This window comes from Phascolarctos cinereus, unplaced genomic scaffold (assembly GCF_003287225.1).
Source record: "Phascolarctos cinereus isolate Bilbo 61053 unplaced genomic scaffold, phaCin_HiC Scaffold_726;HRSCAF=1367, whole genome shotgun sequence".
NCBI classification, from domain to species: domain Eukaryota; kingdom Metazoa; phylum Chordata; class Mammalia; order Diprotodontia; family Phascolarctidae; genus Phascolarctos; species Phascolarctos cinereus.
In genome coordinates, this window is record NW_027556098.1 from 380,808,341 (window position 1) to 380,833,859 (window position 25,519).

General features: G+C 39.3%; 2 protein-coding genes and 2 pseudogenes across 2 annotated transcripts; 2 read left to right on the forward strand and 2 right to left on the reverse strand.

Moving 5' to 3' along the window:
* Window positions 1–2,113: 2,113 nt before the first annotated feature.
* LOC110198742 (26S proteasome regulatory subunit 4 pseudogene) lies at window positions 2,114–6,396 on the reverse strand (annotated as a pseudogene).
* A 2,851-nt stretch (window positions 6,397–9,247) lies between these two features.
* Window positions 9,248–10,804, forward strand: LOC110198735 (acidic phospholipase A2 PLA-1-like). Its single transcript, XM_020973195.2, has 3 exons — window positions 9,248–9,387; window positions 9,886–9,992; window positions 10,260–10,804. Exons 1-3 carry the CDS (start codon window positions 9,284–9,286, stop codon window positions 10,400–10,402), a joined length of 354 nt encoding a protein of 117 aa, XP_020828854.2. The 5' UTR covers window positions 9,248–9,283; the 3' UTR covers window positions 10,403–10,804.
* Window positions 10,805–14,476: 3,672 nt separating this feature from the next.
* On the reverse strand, window positions 14,477–21,384 carry LOC110198743 (26S proteasome regulatory subunit 4 pseudogene; annotated as a pseudogene).
* Window positions 21,385–21,672: 288 nt separating this feature from the next.
* LOC110198736 (acidic phospholipase A2 PLA-1-like) lies at window positions 21,673–25,260 on the forward strand. Its single transcript, XM_078146221.1, has 4 exons — window positions 21,673–21,694; window positions 24,101–24,245; window positions 24,744–24,850; window positions 25,118–25,260. The coding sequence occupies exons 1-4, from the start codon at window positions 21,673–21,675 to the stop codon at window positions 25,258–25,260; spliced, it is 417 nt and encodes a 138-aa protein (XP_078002347.1).
* Window positions 25,261–25,519: the final 259 nt, after the last annotated feature.

Sequence of the window (25,519 nt, forward strand, 5' to 3'; positions counted from 1 at the left end):
TGGGAGTCAGAAAGCTGAGTTCAAATCCTACATCAGATACTAGCTATGTACAAGTCACTTAAACTCTGTGCCTCAGTTTTCTCATATGTAAAACAGCAATAATAATAGCACCTACCTTCCAAAGTCTTGAGGATCAATTGAGCTAACATATGTAAAGCACTTTACAAACCTTAAAGAGCTATATAAGTCTAACAGAAAGTCCTTTTTTTTTAGGGAAACTACAGAACTGAATTGAAATTTCTGGAGAAACTAGAGCTAAAAAGACTTATAGTGTCTTCTAAATAGAACTGCAAAATAAAACTTATTTCTCTGTACCACATGGAACTTTTACAAAAATTGACCATGTACTAGGGCACAGAAATGTTGCAAATCAGTGTAAAAAGGTAGAAATTGTCAATACTTACTTTATACATGATAATGCAATCAGAATATAAATTGTTTCAAATACTACAAACAAAAGATACAGACCCAAAAGGATACTTAACAATGAAATATTAAATGAGTGAATCAAAGAACAAATTATTGTTGCTTGGCCATTTTTCATCCATGTCCAACTCTTCATGACTCCATTTGGATATTCTGGGCATGGATACTGGAGTGATTTGCCATTTCTTTGTCTAGCTCATTGTACAGATGAGGAAACTGAGGCAAATAGGGTTAAGTGACTTGCCCAGGGACATACAGTTAGTAAATGTCTGAGGTCAGATTTCAATTCAGGAAGAGGCATCTTCCTACTTCAGGCCCAACACTCTATCTACTGTTCCACCTAGCTGCCTCAAATAAATGAGAAACAAGAATTACCAAGAAGAAAATTATAATTATGAAACAATATACCAAAATTTCTAGGATTCAACTAAAGCAGTTCTCAGAGGGAAAATCATATTTTTATAATCACACATTAAGAAATTGTAAAAAGAAGGGATTAATGGACTAATTGTGTATTTTTTAAATTAGAAACTAAACAAGCCTAAAAAATCACAAAAGAAGGAATGTTAAAAATTAGAAAGGAAATAGATAATTGCAAACAAAAAATAGAAATGTTAAACTAAAAGTTATTTTTTTAAGAGACTAATAAGATTGGTAAACCTTTAGCAAATCTAATTAAAAATAAGAAAGCAGAAAAATCCAATTAAATAAAATCCCAAATAAACAAAATAAAATCACAGCAAATCCAAGAGAAATAAAAAGAATAATCTGAACATATTACACATAGTTACATGTTAAGAAAAGTGAGAACACAAAAGAAATAGGTAAATATCTTCAAAAATATAAAATATCTAAACTAACAGAAGACCAGATAGCTTATATAAATAACTCAATCTCAGAAAGGGAAAAAGTTTGAGCTGTAAAGGAACTACCAAAGAGGGTAAGGAGGAAGGGCAATTACAGGAGGATTCTATGAAATTTCTAAATATTCATGCTTCACGAATTATTTTCAAAAACTGAGAAAGAAACAGCCATACCCAAATACATTCATGAAATAAATATAGTCCTATTACACAAACCTGGGAAGGGTAAAATACAGCAAGAAAACTATAGGCCAATATCTTTAATGAACATTTACTCAGATTTTTTAAACAAAATCCTATCAAACAGACTACAGCAATTTATTTAAGAAATCATTCATCATAATCAAGTGGGATACCAGGAAAACAAGAATGTTTCAATATTAGAAAAACAATCCAAATGGATACATGACCTTAATATTAAAGATCATACTAATGAAAAACTAGAAGAGAAGCAGATCTTGACAGCTATGGGTAGATGTATTTTTTCTTTTTTTTTTTTTGCCTGCTGAAAAAGAATGTTTTATTGTGTAATACAGTGTAGCACAGTGAGCAAAAGACTAGCACAGTTCAATGGGTACTCCACACATTATATCTGAGTTATATATATATATATATATATATATATATATATATATATATATATATATATATATATATATATATATATATATATATATATTTATATATATGTATATATATATTTTTTTTAAACATTGCTCATACAGGCCCACTGGAGCACTTATGCCCCTTCAATCCTCCCCGTGTTATTATTTCAGGTGGTCTAGAAAGTTCCCAACAACTGTCATGGAGGCAGTACAGTTCATTTACAGACAGAGTCCCTCTGGGCTGCCTTCTTGTCTTTTATAAAGCACATTTTCTGGGGAGGGACAGGGAAAAAAAGAACAAAGTAAAAAGTGTACAACAGAGAACAAAAGAAAACCTACAAGGAAGCAGAGAAAAGATAGACAGCTTTCAACATAATGCACAGTATTTAATATATAGGCTTTCTTGAAATGAAAAGTTATTGCTATATATTTTGAATCCTCTCCTACGTTCTGCTGTGCACACAACACTTTTTTAGGTTTTTTTTATTTTATATTTAAGTTCATAATGTTTCTTTTTCTTTTCTTATAAAATATATAATAAAAAAGAAAGACAAACCTTAAAAAATAAAGTACATTTTCTTTAGATTTTGTGAAGTCTTCATTTATTACTTACATTCTATGTTCTCTTTGGGCTATAAGACCCGTTTCTGTACAAATTGCCATAAAATCTGCTCCAGACAAGTCATCATTAGCCACGATCAAATCATCTAAAGTTACATCATCTGCCAAAGTCATTCTGCTTGTATGAATCTGAAAGATGTGCACCTTGGTCTTTTCATTAGGCAGAGGGAACTCAATCTTCTGGTTAATACACCCCAGTCTGATCAGTGCTGGATCCCAAGTTTCTATCCATTTTGTAGCCACAATCACTTTCATATCTCTCCTACAGTGAAATACATCCAACTGGTTCAACAATTTCAATATCATTCATTGAATTTCTCTTTCTCTCATTGAATTTGTATCATACCTTTTGGTTCCAATGGTATCAATCTCATCAATGAAGACAATCAACAGAGCATGTTCCTCAGCTACTTGGAACAATTCTTGAAGGAGTTTGAGCCCATTTCTTAAGTACTTCTGTATAAGCTCAGAACCAACAACTCTCAGGAAGGTCCCTGAGCTCTGATTTGCTACAGTTTTAGTTAACAAGGTAGATGTATTCTTGACCGAACAAGAGATAGAGGCAATTATGAGAGAAAATATGTGACTTTGATTACTTGAAAATGGAAAGCTTCTTCACACTCAAAATTAATACATATAGGATAAGAAAGGAAGTAGTCAAGTGCAAAAAAATTGTATCAAATAAGTGTTTGGTATCCAAGTTACATAGATAGATAGATAGATAGATAGATAGATAGATAGATAGATAGATAGATAGATAGATAAATAGATAGATAAAGTTTAGTCAGTGCATTTGAACAAACGCTTCTCAAAAGAACAGCAGAGTATTCATAGCCACATTAAAGAATTCTCCAAATCATAAAAAATGTTCTCCATAACAGCAAAAAGCAAATCAAAACAGCCCTGAAGTTTCACTTCACACTCTGAAATTGGCAAAGATGACAAAAAATGGCAATAGTCAATGTTGGAGGAGGTGTAGAATGATAGCTAAACTAATACATTGCTGATGAGCTGTGAAATGGTATTAACATTTTGCAAACATTTTGTAAAACCATCTGGAATAACACAAATAAAGTGACTGAAATGTGTATATTCTTTGAACCAGAAACTCCACTACTGGGCTTATACTCCAAGGAAGCCATCAATAGGAAGAAAGTGCCCATATACACCAAAATATTTATAGCAACACTTTTTGTGATAGCAAAGAAATGGAAGTAGATACTTAGCAGGTAGGGAACATCTAACTGAATTGTATCCATGAATGTAATGTAATATTATTGTGCAGTAAGAAATGATGCATGTCCATCAGTTGGGGAATGGCAGAACAAGTTGTGGTATATGATTGCGATGGATTACTATTGTGCTATAAGAAATGATGGGCAGGATGATTTCAGAAAAACCTGGAAAGACTTAGATGAATGGATTCAGAGTGAAGTGAGCAAAACTAGAACATTGTACATAGTAACAACAATATTGTATGATAATCAACTCTGAATGATGTAGTTATTCCCAGCATTACAATGTTCCAAGACAATTCCAAAGGACTCATGATGAAAAATGCTATCCACCTCCAGAGAAAGAACAGATGGAGTATAAACAAAGTATGGATCAAAGCATAATATTGTTCACTTTATGTGTGGGTGTGTTTTTTATCTGTGTCTTCTTTCACAACATGATTAACATGGAAAGGTTTTGCATGATTGCACATGTATAACCTGTATCAAATTACTTACCATCTCAGGGAAGACATTCTGTATAATCAGTTCTCACATTTCTGTATATATAGTTCTCCAATATCTCTCTCTCTCTCTCTCTCTCTCTCTCTCTCTCTCTCTCTCTCTCTCTCTCTCTCTCTCTCCCCCCCTTTCCCTCTCCCTCTCTCTCTCTCCCTCTCTCTTTCCTCTCTCTCTCTCTCTCCCTCTCTCTCTTTCTCTCTCACACACACACACACACACACACACACATCAAGACTTGCGTATTTCTAAGTAGATGTCCCAAAGCCATATTAAACTAACCATATCCAAAATACAACTCAATACTTCTCTCCTCTAAATTTCCCAATTTCCCCTGAGCACATGAATATATCTTTCTAGAGACTATGGAACTCAAGATTTTTAAAAATGAATGTTAAAATTGTTCTTACATGTAATTGGGAAAATAAATGAAATATTATCTCTTTTTTAATCATGGCTAGCAACTAACCAAACCTATTAGAACCAAAGGATAAAATGAAAATATGAAATATTCATAATTTGCCTCCGGAAAGAATTCTCATAATGAAAAGTTCTAACAAGTTAGTAGCCAATTTTAGCTTCTAGACCAAAAACCAAATTCTTCAACTTCCCAGAAAGGGGAAGTTCAGTACCCCCAAAGGAAAGGAAAGGAAAGGGAAGGGGAGGGAAGGAAAGGGGAAGGAAGGGAAAGGGAGGGGAGGGAAGGCAAACAAGTATTTGTGAAAAATATAAAAAAGCATAGAAAGATCTTCACAAACTGATACAGAGTAAATGAAGCAGTACCAAGAGAACAATAAACACAACTACAACAGTGTAAATGGAAAGAACACACTAAAAAAGTGAATGTAACAAAATTGTAAAGATCAAGCAGGATTCAAAAATAGAGTTATGGGAGGACCCCTCCTTCATGGAGGTGGAAGGTCTCAGAGTGTTATATATTGCACATGTTTCTTTCAGATTTTTTCAATGCATCTATCAGTTTGGGGGGGGGTCCTTTTTAAAATTTATTTTTGGTACAGTTTCTTGGAAGGGGAAAGAGGAGGAATACCATAATAATGTCAGTTTTCCTTTCCTTTCTTTACTTTGGAGGTATTGAATTTCCCCTTTCTGGTAATTTGAAGTATTTGGTTTTTGGTTTAGAAACTAATATTGGCTACTAATTTATTTGGGGTCTTCATTATGGAGATGGATTCTTTCAGCGGACAAACTTTGGATATTTCATATTTTGTAAGAAACAAAAGACTTCAATAAATAGTCACTTGATACATGAATACATAAATAAATGAATGGATGAATGAATGAAAGTATTCCTGGATTTTTCCTTCTATTTGATCTACAATGAGCCATTATCACCATCAGTTCCCTTCCTTATCCTCTATTTCTCTGTATGGTCTCTCCCACTCCAATTACAGTGTAAGCTCCTTAAGAACAAAAACCATGCTGTTTTCCACCTCAGTATCCCCAACGCACAGCACAAGACCTTGCAGGCAACAGGGGTTTTATAAATGTTTATTGAACTCAAATCATTTGAAAATATTTATTGAGCATGTCCTGTGTGCAAAGCTCTCTGCCAGCACACTGGGGGATACAGACATGCGCAAGGCAGGATTCTAGCCTTCAAGGTGAAGAAGACTGTGGAAAGCTGGAAGTGAATAGATTGTTTATGTGGGGTGAGAGCCAACTTAGCCAGGCTATAAGATCAGCTTAGAAGCTGGTAGACTTGTATATCACATCAGGAAAAAAATGCACATTAGAAAAGATGAAATCAGGAATTTTCCCCAGATGGTATGAGTATACTGAGTGTCTCAGAATCACATGCCCTCTCTAACCTGCCCGAGAGAACAAGAAAGGAACAGGGAAGGACCAGTCAATCTTTCTCCATAGAAAAATGTCTCTTTATATAACAGTGGTCTCCTAAAATGGGGCCAGGTCCCCGTAATGGGCCATGGAATATGTTCACAAGGTTTCAGTGACTTGATCCCAGACTACTATGGGCTCATCTCCAACAAAACCATCTTCAACAGCTCCCACAGCCGGCTTTCAGTGGCTTACTGAGTTCCAGCCCCTTAAGGCTTCTGTAAGCAAACAATACAGAAACCTGTAGATGCTCACTGGCAAATTTCCACACCAACCATTTCCCTCCAACATCCTTACAACCTATCTCTTGCATCACAACAGTAGGCCCTGTTCACCAGGGAAGTTTCTTTACTTAATCTTTCCCTTACCCAACACACTTTGCAATTTCAATAGAAAAAGTGTGAGCAGCACATGATAAGAAGATCAATTTCTACTGGTTTTCTTTCCTCACAAGCCCTGCTTACAACCTGCCTCTTTTCCAATTTTGCCCATTTCCATTGAAGGAAATACCATCCTTCCAGTCTCCCATTATCTCAGCCTCCTCTTTATCTTTGAATCATAACTCAAATAAAACTGGCCTCTTCAAAGATCAAAATGTCTTAATTGACAAGTCTGTTGATCTTTTCTCAGTCTTAATCTTTCTTGACTTCTGTGCAGCATCTGATACTGTTGACCTCTCTCTCCTCTTGGATACGTACAATCTCCTCTCTGAGTTGGGATGACATTACTTTCTCTTGGTTGTCCTCCTACCCATCTCACCACTCCTAAGTCTCCTTTGCTGGATCTTCTTCTATATCATTGCCCCTACATGTGGGTGTTCCCTGGTCCTGTCCTGAGCCCTCTTCGATATGAACACTCTCTTATTTGGTGCCTTTATCACCTCTCATGGCTTTAATTCTCTTCTCCATGAAGGTGGCTCACAGTTCTGTATATACAGTTCTCACATTCTTTCTCTCCCTCTCTACCTCCCTCCCCTCTCCCCCCTCTCTCTCATCAAGAGATTACCTATTTCTAACCAGATGTCCCAAAGCCACCTCAAACACCACATGTCCAAAACAAAACTCACTACCTTCACCACCTCTGAACTTCCCAATTTCCCCTGAGCGCGTGAATATCTTTCCAGTCCCCAGGCTCTCATTCTTGTTATTATCTTGGGTTCCTCACTATCCCTGGCCCGACACATCCAATGTTACAAATCATTCTATCTCTACAACATTTTTCCTATCTGTCTCCTTCTGTGCACTCTCATAGCTACCACCCTAATTGAAACCATCCTCATCTCTCAACTAGACAATTGCAGTAGCCTCCTAATCCATCACCCTGCCTCATCTCTCCCCTGTCTAATCTTTCCTCCATGATGTTGTCCCTGATGAGCGGGTCTAAGCACATTACTTCCCTACTCAATAAATTCTAATGACTCCCTATTAATTCAAATGTGTAGGATCTTTACCTCTTCCTTTTTCTAACCTCAATTTTTTTTGCCTTATCCTTCTGCCTCTTTCTCTGCTGCTCTGTCTGTCACCACGCAACTATAACCAAAATGCCTCATTGAGGGCTCTGAACAGAGTGGACACTTGGCTGGAGTGCTGAATGAGTGAATGGGTCTCTGCTAAGCAGTCTGGCAAATGTTTACAGAGTTGTCAGTAGCCACAGTCCAAACTCTGAGGCAAGATGGAAAGTGCTGAGTTGGAAGGTGAGTGTGTCCCCCAACTATCCTCAAGACAAAAAATCCCTAAATCTAACCAAATTGAGTGTCAGCACTTAGCCTATCACCTATAATGCCATCAAAAGAGGCTGCCTTCCATTCTGGGGGAATGGCTCCTGGGGGACCTGGAGGAGCTCCTTGTAGACTCCCAGAGCAAACTGTGGCCCCACCCCTTTTTCTTCCAATATGGACTCTTGGTGTTGTGCAGGTTTCTGGGAATTACTACCTGAAGGGGTGGGAACTCTCAGCCACCTCAGAGTCCTCCTGGATCTCTATGTGGAGATTCTCAGCCTTGAGAACTAATTAGGCTCAAGAGCCCTGCAGTGGACAGATTGAACCAAGAAACAGCTGAAGACATCTGCAGTCCCAAAGACCAGAATACATTTATCAAAGTCAGAGAGTATGTGTCTGTGTTTCTGTGATTCCATATTATGAGGTATGTTTAGAGCATGAAGGGGTTCTTGACCTGGTGTCTGTGAATTTGTAGTTTTGAATTATTTTGATACCTGTTTTAATATGATTTCCTTTATAATCCATGTATTTTATTTTATGCATCTAAAAACATGATTCTGAAAATGGGTCCATAGGTTTCTCCAGACTGCCAAAAGTATCCAGGACATGAAAAAGTTTAAGAATCTCTGGTTTAGAGGCTCTGAGTATGTTTGTCTATGCCAGTAATACTCTGCATGTATTGATTTATCTCTGTATTTCTGTGACCCTGAGTATTATAATGATTGTGTGGATGGATTTGGTCTGAGTGTTTATTTCTGTACCTGAATTACAATATATGTTTGTCTAGAGGATACAAATTGTGTACTCATGTTACTAACACAGAGTTGGGGGCTGATGGGAGGGTGTGGTGACTGGGTAATATGTTTCTTTGCCAATAGAAATTTCATACAAGGATTTCTTGATCAGGTAGAGGTTGCAGTAGATGGATCCTGTGGTCCCTACCAATGAGAGTAAGGACCTATTCTCCCCTCCCAGATGGCAGGTTGGGCTGGCAGCCCCAGGGGTAAAGCAGGAATGTGGGGACCTCACCTGAGGAGATGGACATCAGGTTTATACTTTCTCCTACAGGGGCTTCAAAATGAAGACTATCTTTCTACTAGCTGTCCTAATGACCTGTGGTAAGAAGTGACCACATGACTGACCTCTTCCCAGGAACCAGCCCCAGGAAGGACAAATCTCGGGTTGTATAAAAAGTGCCTCCCCAGCATCTTTTAGACTCCCTAGCACTCCCCATTCCTTGAACCTTGCAAATCCCAATTTAATTCTTCAGTCGCTTCTTAGAGACTGAAGGGAGGAAAATAGAGAAAACAAGATTCTCCCCTCAGATGAAAAATGGGGGAAGGACAGACTAAAGCAGTAGTGGAGAGAGAAGACAGAAGGGTGGCCACATCTGACTGGGGACCACTGGTCTCCTTTGCAGGCTTATCTGAGGTACAAGGGAACTTGATACAATTCAAAAATATGATTGGGAAGCTCACAGGGAAGAATGCATTGATTAACTATGGCTTTTACGGTTGCCACTGTGGCTGGGGAGGCAAAGGAACCCCCATGGATGCTACTGACAGGTAAGTTGCTGTTCCCCAGCCCTGCCAGGGTGGTTACCTTAGCTTCCTTGGGAATCACTACAAGCAGCACTGACAGAAGACGCAAATTAATGGGTAGGGCACAAGACAGGGGTACCAAAGAAATGCATTTCAAGGGCAAAATTATACAAGAGTGTTCTCCTCTAGCACTTCTTGGATTCTTTCTATAGATGCCCTGTAGACCATTAGAAGAGATAATACAGAGGAGTGGGACCAGGTAAGTTTTCAGAATCAGAGACTCTCTATTAAACAGAACTAGATTTGGCATTGCAAATTATCTTAGAGACCATGTAGTCCAATCCCCTCATTTACAGATGAGAAAACTGTGGTTCTAATAACTCAGATGTTATGGCTACCACAGCAGGGCTCATTCCACCCAGCAGACTGCCTCACTGGGTGGTCTCTCTGAGTGCCCTGTTGGCTGACCACCTGCTCCCCAATAGGAGAGGGGGACACACTCAGCAGGGCTCCTCTCTTTAGGTGCTGTTTGTTCCATGACTGCTGCTATTCAAAGCTGAGGAAGAAAGGCTGCATCCCCAAAATACAGACCTACAAATATGAGTACCAGGATGGATCCATCACCTGTGGTGAGATAGCACATTACAGTCAGGCACCACTGAGTACTCCACATGTGCTGAACCCTTAAATGGTGTCTGGAAGGGCAGTACTCTGAACTCCCTGAAAACAAAGGCTTGCACTCTCCCCTCAGACAAGGGGCTTCCCCTGGGGAAGGGATTATGTCTCCAACAAAGGCACTCAGTAAACGGGCTCAGCTTGGTGGGGCAGCCTAAAAGGTGTCAATAGAAAAGAAAATTACCAACACTTCTGGCTCATTCATTTCTCTGAACTCATAGGGTCTGGGAACTACTGTCAGAAGAAAATCTGTGAGTGTGATCGAATAGTTGCCTCCTGTATGAAGAAAAACCTGAAGACTTACAATGTCAAGTATCGCTACTTCAGAACTTCCCGGTGCTCAGAGGATACACCTGAATGCTGAGAGTTTCTTTTCCCCTTCCTCAGGAAGAACTGATAAGAAGGAGCCTTGAAACTCCAATGCCAAAGCCATCACCCCCCAATCCACAGCCTTTCACATCTCCTTTTCTGAACACTATTGCTTTGACATCAGGACTCAAATTAATCAACAAACCTTTAGTAATTGCTTACTCCGGGCCAAGCATCTAATGTAGTTAGCATCCTCAATTCCAGAGGGCTGATGATCAAATCCATCTCCCTTCTCTCAGGAGAGAGGTGGAAAGGGAGGGATGTGGAATCTGTACCTGTAGTCTGATGCTGTTGGGACATTTGGTTTGATTTGTTTTGCACTTACTTACTTGTTATGAGGAGAAGGGTAGTTGTTAGGAAGTGATATAAAAAAAAAACCTATCAATAAAATGTTGAGTTTCGGGTCTTGTTTTGTTTTGTTTTTTTTTTCATCAGTCCTCTATTGTTGGCATGAAGGAAATTTGCTCTGTATGGGTCACATAGGATGGGGAAGAGAGGGAGGAAAAGAATGCAGGGGAAAGAAACATGGTTTTGCCCTCTCTTATCTGCAGACTCAGCTCTTCCAACTTGTCACTATTCCTCTGAAAGGCTCATAAACATGATCTCTGAGCTGAAAGTGAGTTCGACTAGAAGCCATATAGTATAAGCCTTCCTAGAGAAGAAGCTTCTATCTCAGAGCTACTTCTGCCTTCGTCACAGTAGGTGTTGAATGAATGCTTGATAAATCACTGAATCTAATAACCCAATTGCTGACTGGGGAAGGGAGAGAGCAGACCAGAGGCCCTTCCCAAACCCCCTCCCCCTGCTTCCAGCTGGGCTGACTCACCTTCCCTGTGGGCTGTCTCCAGGACCCCCGCTGTCATGAACACCTTGGGCTCCACATGTCTCTAAGCTACCTGCTACAAGGGGGAACACCAGTGCAGTATCAGCCAGAGTCACACACATTTTAGAAGGCCAAGCCTTTTCAGCCAAATACTTGTGCAGTGCATTCCAAATGCAGTGATATCATTGCTGAGGGAAACTATACCATCAATCCTATCTAGAACTTAGCATTGGAGAAACTGCCAGAGACTTAGGGAGGTCAAATGTTCAGCAGGCGTCAAAGGCAATATTTAAATGCAGGTGTCTCTGGATACCTGGACACCTATCCTGGAGCGCCAGTGCTCTAGGCACTATGGCAAGATTTTACAAAATCCAAAATGAGCAGCTGTGGACTACCCATACCCAAGTCTATTTCAATTCCTTTCTTTCCTTTGCATAGTTAATTCAGTTCAATAAACATTTATTAAGGGCCTATTCTGTGCCAATCACTGTGCTAGGCACTGTGGATGCAAAAAAGGAAAAGAACCCTTGCCCTCAAGGAGCTTACAGTCTAATGGTGGAAGACAAGACATAAAGCATAGTTTATACCACCATAAATGTAGAGCTGGAAAAGACCTCACACATAGTCCATCTAGTATGACTCCCTAAGGAGGCAGACTTCTATATAGGCCACCTATAAGGCCTCCAGCCTCAGAGCAAAAGGCAAATTGCCAGTCCCACAACCTAGGTAACCACAGGTGGAACAAGGTTGGGTCACCCCAGCACAGTGATCATCCCCCCAGCACCTAAGGCCACACCATATAAAGCCAGTGACCAGGCACCTGGCCTCCGGCACAAGAAGCTTTGGACAGTGTCCCCTGTGCTCCAGTAGGAGGGCTCAACTTTAAAAGCTAGGAAATAGGCAAAAAAGATGACCAAGAAGCTAGAATGAACATTGACCATAGAGAGAGCTACTACGGTGACAGGGAGTGCCAAAACACAAACTCAGAAGAGGACAACAATGTCATAATGCCTACATGCAAAACATCAAAGGAGAATATGAATTGGTCTCAACCCCAAGCTCTTCTTGGAAGAGCTCTAAAAGGATTTTAAAAGTCAAATAAGAGATGTAGAGGAAAAATTGGGAAAAGAAATGAGAGGTATGCAAGAGAGACACAACAACTTGTAAAAGGAAGGACAAAAATTAACTGAAGAAAACAATTCCTTAAAAAATACAATTTGCCAAATGGGAAAAAATCCACTGAAGAAAACAACTCCTTAAAAAGTAGAATTGGCCAAATGGAAAAGGAGATACAAAAGCCAACTGAAGAAAATAATTCCTTAAAAATTAGAATTGGGCAAGTGGAAAGTAATGACTCTATGAGACACCAAGAATCAGTCAAACAAAATCAAAAGAATGAAAAATAGAAGAAAATGCAAACTACCCCATTGGAAAAACAATTGACCTGGAAAATAAATCCAGAAGAGATAATTTAAGAATTATTGGGCTACCTGAAAGCCGTGATCAAAAAAGAGCCTAGACAGCATCTTTGAAAAAATTATCAAGGAAAACTGCCCTGATATCCTAGAATCAGAGAGCAAAATAGTAATTGAAAGAATCCACTGATCACCTCCCAAAAAAGATCCCAATCCAAGGAATATTGTAGCCAAATTCCAGAATTATCAGATCAAGGAGAAAATACTGTAAGCAGCCAGAAAGAAACAATTCAAGTATCATTGAGCCACATTCAGGATTACACAGAATTTAGCAGCTTCTATATTAAAGAATCTGGGGGCTTGGAATATGATATTCCAGAACACAAACAAGCCTGCATTACAACCAAGAATGAACTACCCAACAAAATTGAGTGCAATCTTTCAGGGGAGAAGATGGATATTCTATGAAATAGGAGACTTTCAATCATTCCTGATGAAAAAACCAGAGCTGAACAGAAAATTTGATCTTCAAATATAAGACTCAAGAGAAGCATAAATAAGTAAAGAAAGAAAAAAAAACCATGTTATTCAATAGCTTGAACTGTTTACATCCCTACATAGGAAGATGACACTTGTAACTCTTGAGCATTATATCTTTATTAGGACAGTTAGAAGGGGCATATACATAGAGGGTGTGAGAATAAGTTGACTTTGATGTGATGATATAAAAAATAAAGGGTGAAAAAAAGGATTGTACTGGAAGAAAAGGAAAGGGAAGGCAAAAGAGGGTAAATTAGATCAAATAAAGTAAAAAGGGAGGGAGGGAGCTGCATTTGAACCTTGCTCTCATCGGATTTGGCTCAAAGAGGAAATAACATATACACTGAGTTGGGTATAGAAATTTACTTTACCTTATAGGAAGGTAGGAGGAGAAAGGGGAAAATAGGGAGGGATGGAGAGAAAGGAGTAAAAAAGTAGTACAGGAAAGGGGAAAGAGAAGGAAGGGACTGATAGAAGGAAGGGCAGCTTGAAGAAGGCAGTGGTCAGAAAAATAATACTACCAAAGTTAATTTATATTTTTAATGAAATGTTAATCAAATTACCCAGGAAATGTTTTATAGTACTTGGTAAAAATATAACAGTATTCATTTGGAAAAACAAAAGATATTGAATACCAAGGGGTATGTTGAAAATAAATAGGCAGGAAAAGTAAATAGCACTTCTGGAGTTCAAATTACGTTATAAAACAGCAATCACCAAAAACATTTGGTATTGGTTAAAAAAGAAAAAGTTCAATGGAAGAGACTAGACAAAGGGAAAATCAGAAAAATAAAAAGATGAACTCAATAACCCAGTGTTTGATAGAGTACAAAACATAGATTGCCCATGGGGAAAAAAAAAACCTTCTTATTTGATTAAAAAAACTGCTTGGAAAATTAGAAAGCAATATGGTAGAAATTGGGCTTAGACCAACAGCTTACAGCATGTGCCACTATATCCTAAATGGATACATGACTTTAATATTAAAGATCAGACTACTGAAAAACTAAAAGAGAAGCAGATTTCCCTCAGTCATGAGTAAATGTATTTTTTTTTTTTTGCCTTCTGAAAGAAAATGTTTTATTGTGGCATACAGTGTAGCAGAGTGAACAAAAGACTAGCACAATTCAATGGGTACTCCACAAATTATAGCTGAGAAATATACATTTTTTTAAAAACTTTGCTCATACAGGCCTACCGGAGCATGTATGCCCCTTCAGTTCTCCCAGTGTCATTATTTCAAGAGGTCTGGTAAGTTCCCAACAACTGTCATGAAAGCAGCATAGTTCATTTAGAGATAGAGTCCCTCTGGGCTGCCTTCTTGTTGCTTATAAAGTACATTTTCTTTAGATTTTTTTTAAAGTCTTCACCTGTAATTTTTATTTTACGTTCTCTTAGGGCTAAGAAACCAGCTTCTGTACAAATTGCCTTGATATCTGCTCCAGGCAAATCTTCTTTAGCTATGATCAAATCCTCTAAAGTCACATCATCTGCCAAAGTCATTCTGCTTGTATGAATCTGAAAGATATGCACCTTTGTCTTTTTGTCTGGCAGAGGGAACTTGATCTTCTGGTTAATACATCCTAGTCTGATTAGTGCTTGGTCCAAAGTTTATATTCAGTTTGTGACCATAATCACTTTCACATCTCTCCTACAAGTCAAACCCATCTAACTGGTTCAACAATTCCAACATCATTCACTGAATTTCTCTTTCTCCCTCTGAATTTGAATCATATACAAAAGAATAATATCCAAAAGAATGGTATCAATGGTATCAATTTCATTCAATGAAGACAATCAATACAGCATGATCCTCAGCTACTCAGAACAATTTTCAAACGAGTTTGAGCCCATCTCTTAAATCCTTCTGTATAAGCTCAGAACCAGCAACTCTGAGGGAGGTCCCTGAAGTCTAGTTTGCCAACAAGATAGATATATTTTTTCTTTTTTTTTATTTAAATTTTTTTTATTTTTTCCCCTATGCTTTTGAGTTGAAAATTTTTCTCCCTTCCCCCCCCACCCTCCCCAAGACAGTGCACAATCTGATATAGGCTTTACATTTACATACCCATTAAACATATTTTCACATTAGTGAAGTTGTAAGTAAAAATTAAAACCAATAGGAGGAACCATCAGAAAGATGAAACAAAACTCAACAGAAGGTAAAAATAAGTGATAGCAATTCGACTTTCATAGTTCTTTCTTTGAATGTGAACAGCATTATCCATCCCGAGGCCTCTGGAAATGTCTTAGATCCTCATAATGCTGAGAAAGGTTCAGTTTAACAATCTTAGTCATTGCATAACGTGGCTGTTATTGTGTACAAAGTCCTCTTGGTTCTGCTCACTTCACTCAGCATCAGACCATATAAGTCTTTCCAGGTTTTTCTGAAGTCAGCCTGTTCATCATTTCTTATAGCACAATAGTATTCCATTACATTCATATACCACAACTTGCTCAGCCATTCCCCAATTGATGGGAATCCTCTCAAATTCCAATTCTTTGCCACCACAAAAAGAGTTGCTATGTATATTTTTGTACATGTGGGTCCTTTTCCCATTTGTTTGATCTCTTTGGGATATAGCCCTAGAAGTGCTATTGCTGGATCAAAGGGTATGCACATTTTTGTAGCCCTTTGGGCATAGTTCCAAATTGTTCTCCAAAATGGTTGGATCATTTCACAACTCCACCAACAATGTATTAGTGTTCCAATTTTCCCACATCCTCTCCAACATTTATCATTTTCCTGTTTTGTCATGTTGGCCAATCTGATAGGTGTGATGTGGTACCTCAGAGTTGTTTTGATTTGCATTTCTCTAATCAATAATGATTTAGAGCATTTTTTCGTATGACTATAGATGGCTTTAATTTCTTCATCTGAGAACTGTCTGTTCATATCCTTTGACCATTTATCAATTGAGGAATGGCTTGTGTTCTTATAAATTTGTCTTAATTCTCTATATATTTTAGAAATGAGGCCTTTATCAGAAAGACTGGTTGTAAAAAGGGGTAGATATATTTTTGACCAAACAGGAAATAGAGGCAATTACAAGAGATAAAATACATAACTTTAAGTATATGAAAATGAAAAGCTTTTGCACACACAAAATTAATGCATCTAGGATAAGAAGGGAAGTGGTCAAATGGGAAAAAATTCTATCAAATAAGAATTTGGTATCCAAGACACAACAAAATTAATACATATATAAGACAAATAGTCATTCCCCAATAGATAAGTTCAGTCAATGAATTTGAACAAACACTTCTCTTCTTTTTTTTTCTTTAGGCAATTGGGATTAAGTGATTTGCCCAGGGTCACATAGCTAGTAAGTGTCAAGTGTTTGGTCTGAGGTCGGATTTGAACTCAGGTTGTCCTGACTTCAGGACTGGTGCTCTATCCACTGTGCCACCTAGCTGCCCCAACAAATACTCCTCAAAAGAAGAACAGCAGACTTCCCAGCAATACAAGGATCTAAGACATCTCCAGAGGCCTCGTGATGGAAAATGCTATCCACATCCAAAGAAAGAACTATGGAAGTTGAATTGCTATTTTTTTCTCTTCTGTTGAGTTTTATTTCCTCTTTCTGATGGTTCCTCCTATTGGTTTTAATTTTTACTTACAACATCACTAATGTGAAAATATGTTCAATAGCAATGGAAATGTATAGCCAATATCAGATTGTGTGCCATCTTGGGGAGGGTGGTGGGGAGGAAGGGGGATAAAAATTTTAAACTCAAAAGCATATGGAAGCGATTACTGATAAATCAAAATAAATTAATAAAAAAATAAAAAAATAAAAATAAATAAATTTTTTAAAAAGAACAGCAGAGTATTCACAACCACATTAAAGAATTCTACAAATCACTAATAATAAGAAAAAAAAACAAATCAAAACAGCCCTGAAGTTTCACTTTACAGTCTGGAAATTGGCAAAGATGACCAAAAATGGCAATAGTCAATGTGGGAGGGGCTGTAGAATGATAGCTAAACCAACACATTGTTCATAGAGCTGTGAAATGGTATAAACATTTTGTAAAACCTGACTGAAATGTGCACACCCTTTGAACCAGAAACTCCATTACTAGGCTTATACCCCAAGGAAGCCATGAATAAGAAGAAAGTAAGCATTTATACCAAAATATTTATAGCAGCACTTTTCGTGATAGCAAAGAAATGGATGTAGATACTCATCAGTTGGGGGATATCTAAACAAATTGTGGTATGTGAATGTAATGGAATATCATTGTGATGTAAGAAATAATGCATAGTTGGGGTATAGAAATCTATCCTGCCCTACAGGAAAATAGAAGGGAAAGGGGATAAGAGAAGGGGGTAGGAATAGAAGGGAGGGCAGATTAGGGGAAGGGGTATTCAGAATGCATGTCATCTTGGGGTGGGGGGAGGGACAAGATGGGAGGAAATTTGGAACTCAAAATCTTGCGGAAGTGAATGTTGAAAACTAAAACTAAAAAAATTAATAAAAGAAATTATGCATGAAAAAAATAAGAAAAGGGGCAGCTAGGTGGCACAGTGGATAAAGCACCAGCCCTGACGTCAGGATGTCTTGAGCTCAAATCCAGCCTCAGACATATGATACTCATTAGCTATGTGACCCTGAGCAAGTCACTTAACCCTGACTGCCTCACAAAAAAAGAAAGGAAGGAAGGAATTGTGCGCGTCCATCAGTTGGGAAATGGCTGACCAAGTTGCAGTATATGATTGTGATGGAATACTATTGTGCTATAAGAAACAATGAGCAGGATAATTTCAGAAAAACCTGGAAAGACTTAGATGAACAAATGCAGATTGAAGTGAGCAGAACCATAAAAAAATTGTACACAATAACAGCAATATTGTATGATGTTCAACTCTGAATGATTTAGCTATTCTTAGCAACACAATGTTCCAAGAAAATTCTAAAGGACTCATGATGAAAAATGTTATCCACCTCCAGAGAAAGAACTGACAGAGTCAGAAAAAAGTGTGGATCAAAGATGGATCAAAGTATACCATTGTTCCCTTTATTTGTGTGTGTGTGTGTGTGTGTGTGTGTGTGTTTGATTTGTGTCTTCTTTCACAGCATGACTAAGATGGAATGGTTTTGCATGATTGCACATGTATAACCTGTATCAAATTACTTACCATATCAGGGGAGTCTGTATATACAGTTCTGTATATATAGTTCTTACTCTCTCTCTCTCTCTCTCTCTCTCTCTCTCTCTCTCTCTCTCTCACACACACACACACACACACACACACACACACACACACGCACACACACACGCACACCCCAAGACTTGCCAATTTCTGACTAGATGTCCTAAAGTCTTATCAAATTCAACATGTCCAAAACAAAACTCATTGTTTCTCCCCTCTGAATTTCCCAATTTCCCCTGAGCATATGAATATCTTTCTAAAGAATATGGAACTCAAGATTTTTTAAAATGAATGTTAAAATTGTTCTTACATGTAATTGGGAAAATAAATAAATAACATATTATCTTTATTTTAAAAAATCATGGATAGAAATTAACCAAACTTATTAGAACCAAAGAATAAAATAAAAACATTAAATATCCATAGTTTGCCCCCTGAAAGAATCCCCATAATGAAAACTCCAAAAAAATTATTAGCCAACAGTAGTTTCTAGACCAGAAAACAAATATTTCATGTTGTCAGAAAGGGAAAGTTCAATACTTCCAAAAAAAGGGAAGGGAAGGGAAGGAACTGTTTGTGACAAATACAAAGAAGCATGGAAAGAGCTTCATGACTGATACAGAGTGAATTAAGCAGTACTAAGAGAACAATAAACACAACTACAACAGTATAAATGGGGGGAGGGGAAGCACACTAAAAAAGTGTATGTAACAAAATTGTAAAGATCAAGCAGGACTCAAATGAAGAGATATGAGAGGACCACAACCCTCCCCAACTACTCCTTCATGGAGGTGGAACATCTCAGGGTATTATACATTGCACATGTTTTTTTTGTTTTTTGTTGGGAGGTTTTTTTGGGGGGGGATTTTTTTCAAGGTATCAGTTGGAGGTAGGTTGTTTTTAAAAAAATATATTTGGTATATCTACTTGGAAGGGGGTAGAGGAGGAATACCATAACCATGTAAGAAACAAAAAAATGAATAATTATTTGATAGCTAAATACATAAACAGATGAATGGATGAATGAATGAAAGTATTCCCAGAATTGTTTTTCTGTTCAATCTACATTGTGCCTTTATCACTATCAGTTTTCTTCCTTATCCTCTATTTCTTTGTGTGGTCTCTACCACTCCAATTAAGTAAGCCCCTTAAGAACAAAAACCATGCTGTTTTCCATCTCAGTATCCCCAATGCACAGCACAAGACCTTGCAGGTAACAGGGGTTTTATAAATGTTTATTGAACTCAAATCATTTGAAAGTATTTATTGAGCATGTCCTGTGTGCAAAGTTCTCTGCCAACACACTGGGGGATAGAGACATGAGTAAGGCAGGATTCTAGCCTTCAAGGTGAAGAAGACTGTGGAAAGCCGGAAGTGATTAGATGGTTTATAAGGGATGAGAGCCATCTTGGCCAGCTGGAATGTCTGCTTAGGCGCTGTTAGACAAGAGCGCATTAGAAAACATGAAATCAGGAATTATCCCTAGATGGTATGCGTATAGTGACCACCCCAGAGTCTCATGACCTCTCCCTCTAACCCACCCAGGAAAGGAAGGAAGAGAGAAGGACCAGTCAATCTTTCTCCATAGAAAAATGTCTCTTTATACAACAGTGGTCTCCTAAAATGGGGCCAGGACACTGTAGTGGATCATGGAGTATGTTCCCAAGGTTTCAGTGATGACCCCAGACTACTGTGGGTTCATCTCTAACAAAACCATCTTCAACAGCCCCCACAGCCGGCTTTCAGCGGCTATACTGAGTTCCAGTCCCTCAAGGCTTCTGTAAGCAAACAACACAGAAACCTGTAGATGCTCACTGGCAAATTTCCACACCAACCATTTCCCTCCAACATCCTCACAACCTATCTCTTTCATCACAGCAGTAGGCTCTATTCAGCATGGAAACCCTCTTACTTGATCTTTTCCCTGCCCCACACACATTTTTCAATTTCAATAGGAAAAGTGTGAGCAGCATAGGATGAGAAGATCAATTTCAACTGATTTTCTTTCCCCATCAGCCCCTCCCATAACCCATCTCTTCCAAATTTGCCTGTTTCCATGGAAGGAAACAGCATCCTTCTAGTCTCCCATTAGCTCAGCCTCCTCCTTATCCTTGAATCATAACTCAATTAAAACTGGCCTCTTCAAAAACCAAAATCTCTTAATTGACAAGTCTGTTGCTCTTTTCTCAGTCTTAATCTTTCTTGACTTCTGTGCAGCATCTGATACTGTTGACCTCTCCTCCTGGATACGTACAATCTCCTCTCTGAGTTGGGATGACATTACTTTCTCTTGGTTGTCCTCCTACCCATCTCACCACTCCTAAGTCTCCTTTGCTGGATCTTCTTCCACATCATTGCTTGTATGTGTGGGTATTTCCCTGGTCCTGTCCTGAGCCCTCTTTGATCTGAATACTCTCTTATTTGGTGCCTTTATCACCTCCCATGGCTTTAATTCTCTTCTCCATGAAGATAGCTCACAGTTCTGTATATACAGTTCTCACATCTATCTCTGTCTCAGTCTCTCTATCTTTCTCTGTCTACCTCTGTCTCTTGCTGTCTCTGTCTCTGTCTCTCTGTGTCTCTGTCTCTATGTCTCTCTCTCTCACATACACACACACAGACACACACACACGAAGTCAAGACTTGCCTATTTATAACCAGATGTCCCAAAGCCATCTGAAACACAACACATCCAAAATAAAACTCACCATATTTACCACCTCTGAACTTCTCAATTTCCCCTGAGCATGTGAATATTTTTCTAGTCCCCAGGTTGTCATCACTGTTACTATCTTGGGTTTCTCATTATCCTTAGTCCCACTCATCCAATGTTACCAAATCATTCTATCTCTACAACTGCTTTTCCTATATGTCTCCTTCTGTCCACTCTCATAGCCACCACCTAACTGAAACCATCCTCATCTCTCAACTAGACAATTACAGTAGCCTCCTGATTCATCACCCTGCCTCATGTCTCACCTGTCTAATCTGTCCTCCATGAAAATCACAAAGTGATGTTCCCGATGTGCAGGTCTAACCATATTACTTCCCTATTCAATAAATTCTAGTGACTCCCTTTTGACTCAAATATGTAGGATATTTTTCTCATCCATTTCTAACCTCTATTTTTTGCCTTATCCTTCTGCATCTTTCTATGCTGCTCTCACTGCCTCCCACCCAACTATAACCAAAACACATCATAGAGGGCTCTGAACAGAGTGGGCACTTGACTGGGGTGCTGAATGAGTGAATGAGTTTTTGCTATGAGTAAGTAGTCTAGTAAATGTTTACAGAGTTGTCAGCGGCCACAGTCCAAACTCTGAGGCAGGATGGAGAGTGCTGAGTTGGAAGGTGAGTGTGTCCCCCAGCTATCCTTAAGACACAAAATCCCAAAATCTTTTTTTAAATATAAATTCATATATTTTTAGTTGTCAACATTTACTTCCACAAGATTTTGAGTTCCAAATTTTCATCCTATCTCGCCCCTCCCCCCACCCCAAGATGGCATGCATTCTGAATACCCCTTCCCCTAGTCTCCCCTCTCTTCTATCTCTCCCCCTCTTCTCTTATCCCCTTCCCCTTCTATTTTCCTGTAGGGAAGGATAGACTTCTGTACCCCATTTCCTGTATTTCTTATTTCCCAGCTGCATGTGAAAACATTTTTTTTAAACATGTGTTTTTAAAACTTTGGGTTCCAAATTTTCTCCCTTCCTCCCTTCCCACCCACCCTTATTGAAAAGGAAAGCAACTCAATATAGGTTATATATGTGCAGTTATGCAAAACACTTCCAAAGTAGACGTTGTGAAAAACTAACTCTATTTCCCTTAATCCTATCCTGCCCCCGCATTTATTCTATTCTTTCTTTTGACCCTGTTCCTCCTCAGAAGTATTTGCTTCTGATTACTCCCTTTCCCAATCTGCCCTCCTCTCTGTCATCCCCCATCTCTCTTGTCTCCTTCCCTCCCTATTTTCCTATAGGATAAGACAGATTCCCATATCCAATTGAATGTGTATGTTATTCCCTCCTTAAGCCAAATCCTATGAGAATAAGATTCACTCATTCCCTCTCACTTTCCCCCATTTCCCCCTCCACTGTAAGAGCCTTTTCTTTTCTGTTTTTTTGTGAGATAATTTACCCGTTCTACTGCTCCCTTTCTTCTTCTCCTAGTATAATCCTCTCTCATCCCTTAATTTTATTCTCCAGATATGACCCCCAATCTTCAACTCACCCTGTGCCCTATATCTATCTATCTATCTATCTATCTATCTATCTATCTATCTATCTATCCATACATACATACATACATATAATTTTGCCCCCCTCCAACTACACAAAATCCTTAAATCTAACCCAATTGAGTGTCAGCACTTAGCCTATCATCTATAATGCCATCAAAAGAGGCTGCCTTCCCCTCTGGAGGAATGGCTCCTGGGGGACCTGGAGGAGCTCCTTGTGGACTCCCAGAGCAGATTCTGACTCCACCCCTTCTTCTTGCAACGTGGACTCTTGGTGTTGGGCAGGTTTCTGGGGAATTACTACCTGAAGGGGTGGGAACTCTCAGCCACCTCAGAGTCCTCCTGGATCTCTATGTGGAGATTCTCAGCCTTGAGAACCAATTAGGCTCAAGAGCCCTGCAGTGGACAGATTGAACCAAGAAACAGCTGAAGACATCTGCAGTCCCAAAGACCAGAATACCTTTATCAGAGTCAGAAAGTATGTGTCTGTGTTTCTGTGATTCTATATTATAAGGTATGCTTAGAGCATGAAGGGGGTCTTGACCTGGTGTCTTTGCACTTGTAGTTTTTTAAATATTTTGATGCCTGTTTTAATATGATTTCCTTTATAATTCCATGTATTTTATTTTATGCATCTAAAAACATGATTCTGAGAATGGGTGCATAGGTTTCTCCAGACTGCCAAAGGGGTTGAGGATGTAAAAAAAAAAAAGATGGTTAAGAATTCCTTCTTTAGAGGTTCTGAGTACATTTGTCTATGCCAGTAATACTCTGTATGTATTGATTTGTCTCTACATTTCAGTGGCCACGAGTATTTAATGTCTGTGAATTGAGGTAGTCTGAGTGCTTGTTTCTGTACCTGAATTACAATACGTGTTTGTTTAGAGGACATAAATTGTGCATTTGTGTAACCAATACAGGGATGGGGGCTGACGGGAGGGGTGAGGTGACTGGGTAATATGCTTCTGTGCCAATAGAAACTTCATAAAAGGATCTCCTGATCAGGTAAAGGTTGCAATATATGGTTCCTGTGGTCCTTACCAATAAAAGTAAGGACCTATTCTCCCCTCCCAGATGGCAGGTTGGCCTGACTGCCCCAGGGGTAAAGCAGGAATGTGTGGGGACCTCACCTGAGGAGATGGACATCAGGTTTACACTTTCTCCTACAGAGGCTTCACAATGAAGACCATCTTTCTGCTAGCTGCACTAATGGCCTGTGGTAAGAAGTGACCACATGACTGACCTCTTTCCAGGAATTAGCCCCAGGAGGGACAATTCTTGGGTTGTATAAAAAATGCTTCCCCAGCATCTCTTGGGCTCCGTAGCACTCCCCATTCCTTCAAACTTGCAAATCCCAATTAATTCTTCAGTCGCTTCTTAGAGACTGAAGGGAGGAAAATAGAGAAAACAAGATTCTCCCCTCAGATGAAAAATGGGGGAAGGACAGACTAAAGCAGTAGTGGAGAGAGAAGACAGAAGGGTGGCCACATCCGACTGGGGACCACTGGTCTCCTTTGCAGGCTTATCTGAGGTACAAGGGAACTTGATACAATTAAAAAACATGATTGAGAAGCTCACAGGGAGGAATGCATTGATTAACTATGGCTCCTATGGTTGCTACTGTGGCTGGGGAGGCAAAGGAACCCCCATGGATGCTACTGACAGGTAAGCTGCTGTTCCCCAGCCCTGCCAGGGTGGTTACCTTAGCTTCCTTGGGAATCACTACAAGCAGCACTGACAGAAGATGCAAATTAATGGGTAGGGTACAAGACAGGGGCACCAAAGAAATGCATTTCAAGGGCAAATTTATACAAGAGTGTTCTGCTCTAGCACTTCTTGGAGTCTTTCTATAGATGCCCTGTAGGCCTTCAGAAGACGTAACAGGAAGGACTGGGACCTGGTAAGTTTTCAGAATCAGAGACTCTCCATTAAACAGAACTAGATTTGGCATTGAAAATTATCTTAGAGACCATGTAGTCCAATCCCCTCATTTACAGATGAGAAAACTGTGGTTCTAATAACTCAGGTGTCATGGCTACCACAGCAGGGCTCATTCCACCCAGCAGACTGCCTCACTGGGTGGCCTCTCTGAGTGCCCTGTTGGCTGACCACCTGCTCCCCAATAGGAGAGGGGGACACACTCAGCAGGGCTCCTCTCTTTAGGTGCTGTTTGTTCCATGACTGCTGCTATTCAAAGCTGAGGAAGAAAGGCTGCACCCCCAAAATACAGACCTACAAATATGGGTACCAGGATGGATCCATCACCTGTGGTGAGATAGCACATTACAGTCAGGCACCACTGAGTACTCCACATGTGCTGAACCCTTAAATGGTGTCTGGAAGGGCAGTGCTCTGAACTCCCTGAAAACAAAAGCTTGCACTCTCCCCTCAGACAAGGGGCTTCCCCTGGGGAAGGGATTATGTCTCCAACAAAGGCACTCAGTAAACGGGCTCAGCTTGGTGGGGCAGCCTAAAAGGTGTCAATAGAAAAGAAAATTACCAATGCTCCTGGCTCATTCATTTCTCTGAACTCATAGGGTCTGGGAACTACTGTCAGAGGAAAATCTGTGTGTGTGATCGAATAGTTGCCTCCTGTATGAAGAAAAACCTGAAGACTTACAATGTCAAGTATCGCTACTTCAGAACTTCCTGGTGCTCAAAGGATACAGCTAAATGCTGAGAGTTTCTTTTCCCCTTCCTCAGGAAGAACTGATAAGAAGGAGCCTTGAAACTCCAATGCCAAAGCCATCACCCCCCAATCCACAGCCTTTCACATCTCCTTTTCTGAACACTATTGCTTTGACATCAGGACTCAAATTAATCAACAAACCTTTAGTAATTGCTTACTCTGGGCCAAGCATCTAATGTAGTTAGCATCCTCAATTCCAGAGGGCTGATGATCAAATCCATCTCCCTTCTCTCAGGAGAGAGGTGGAAAG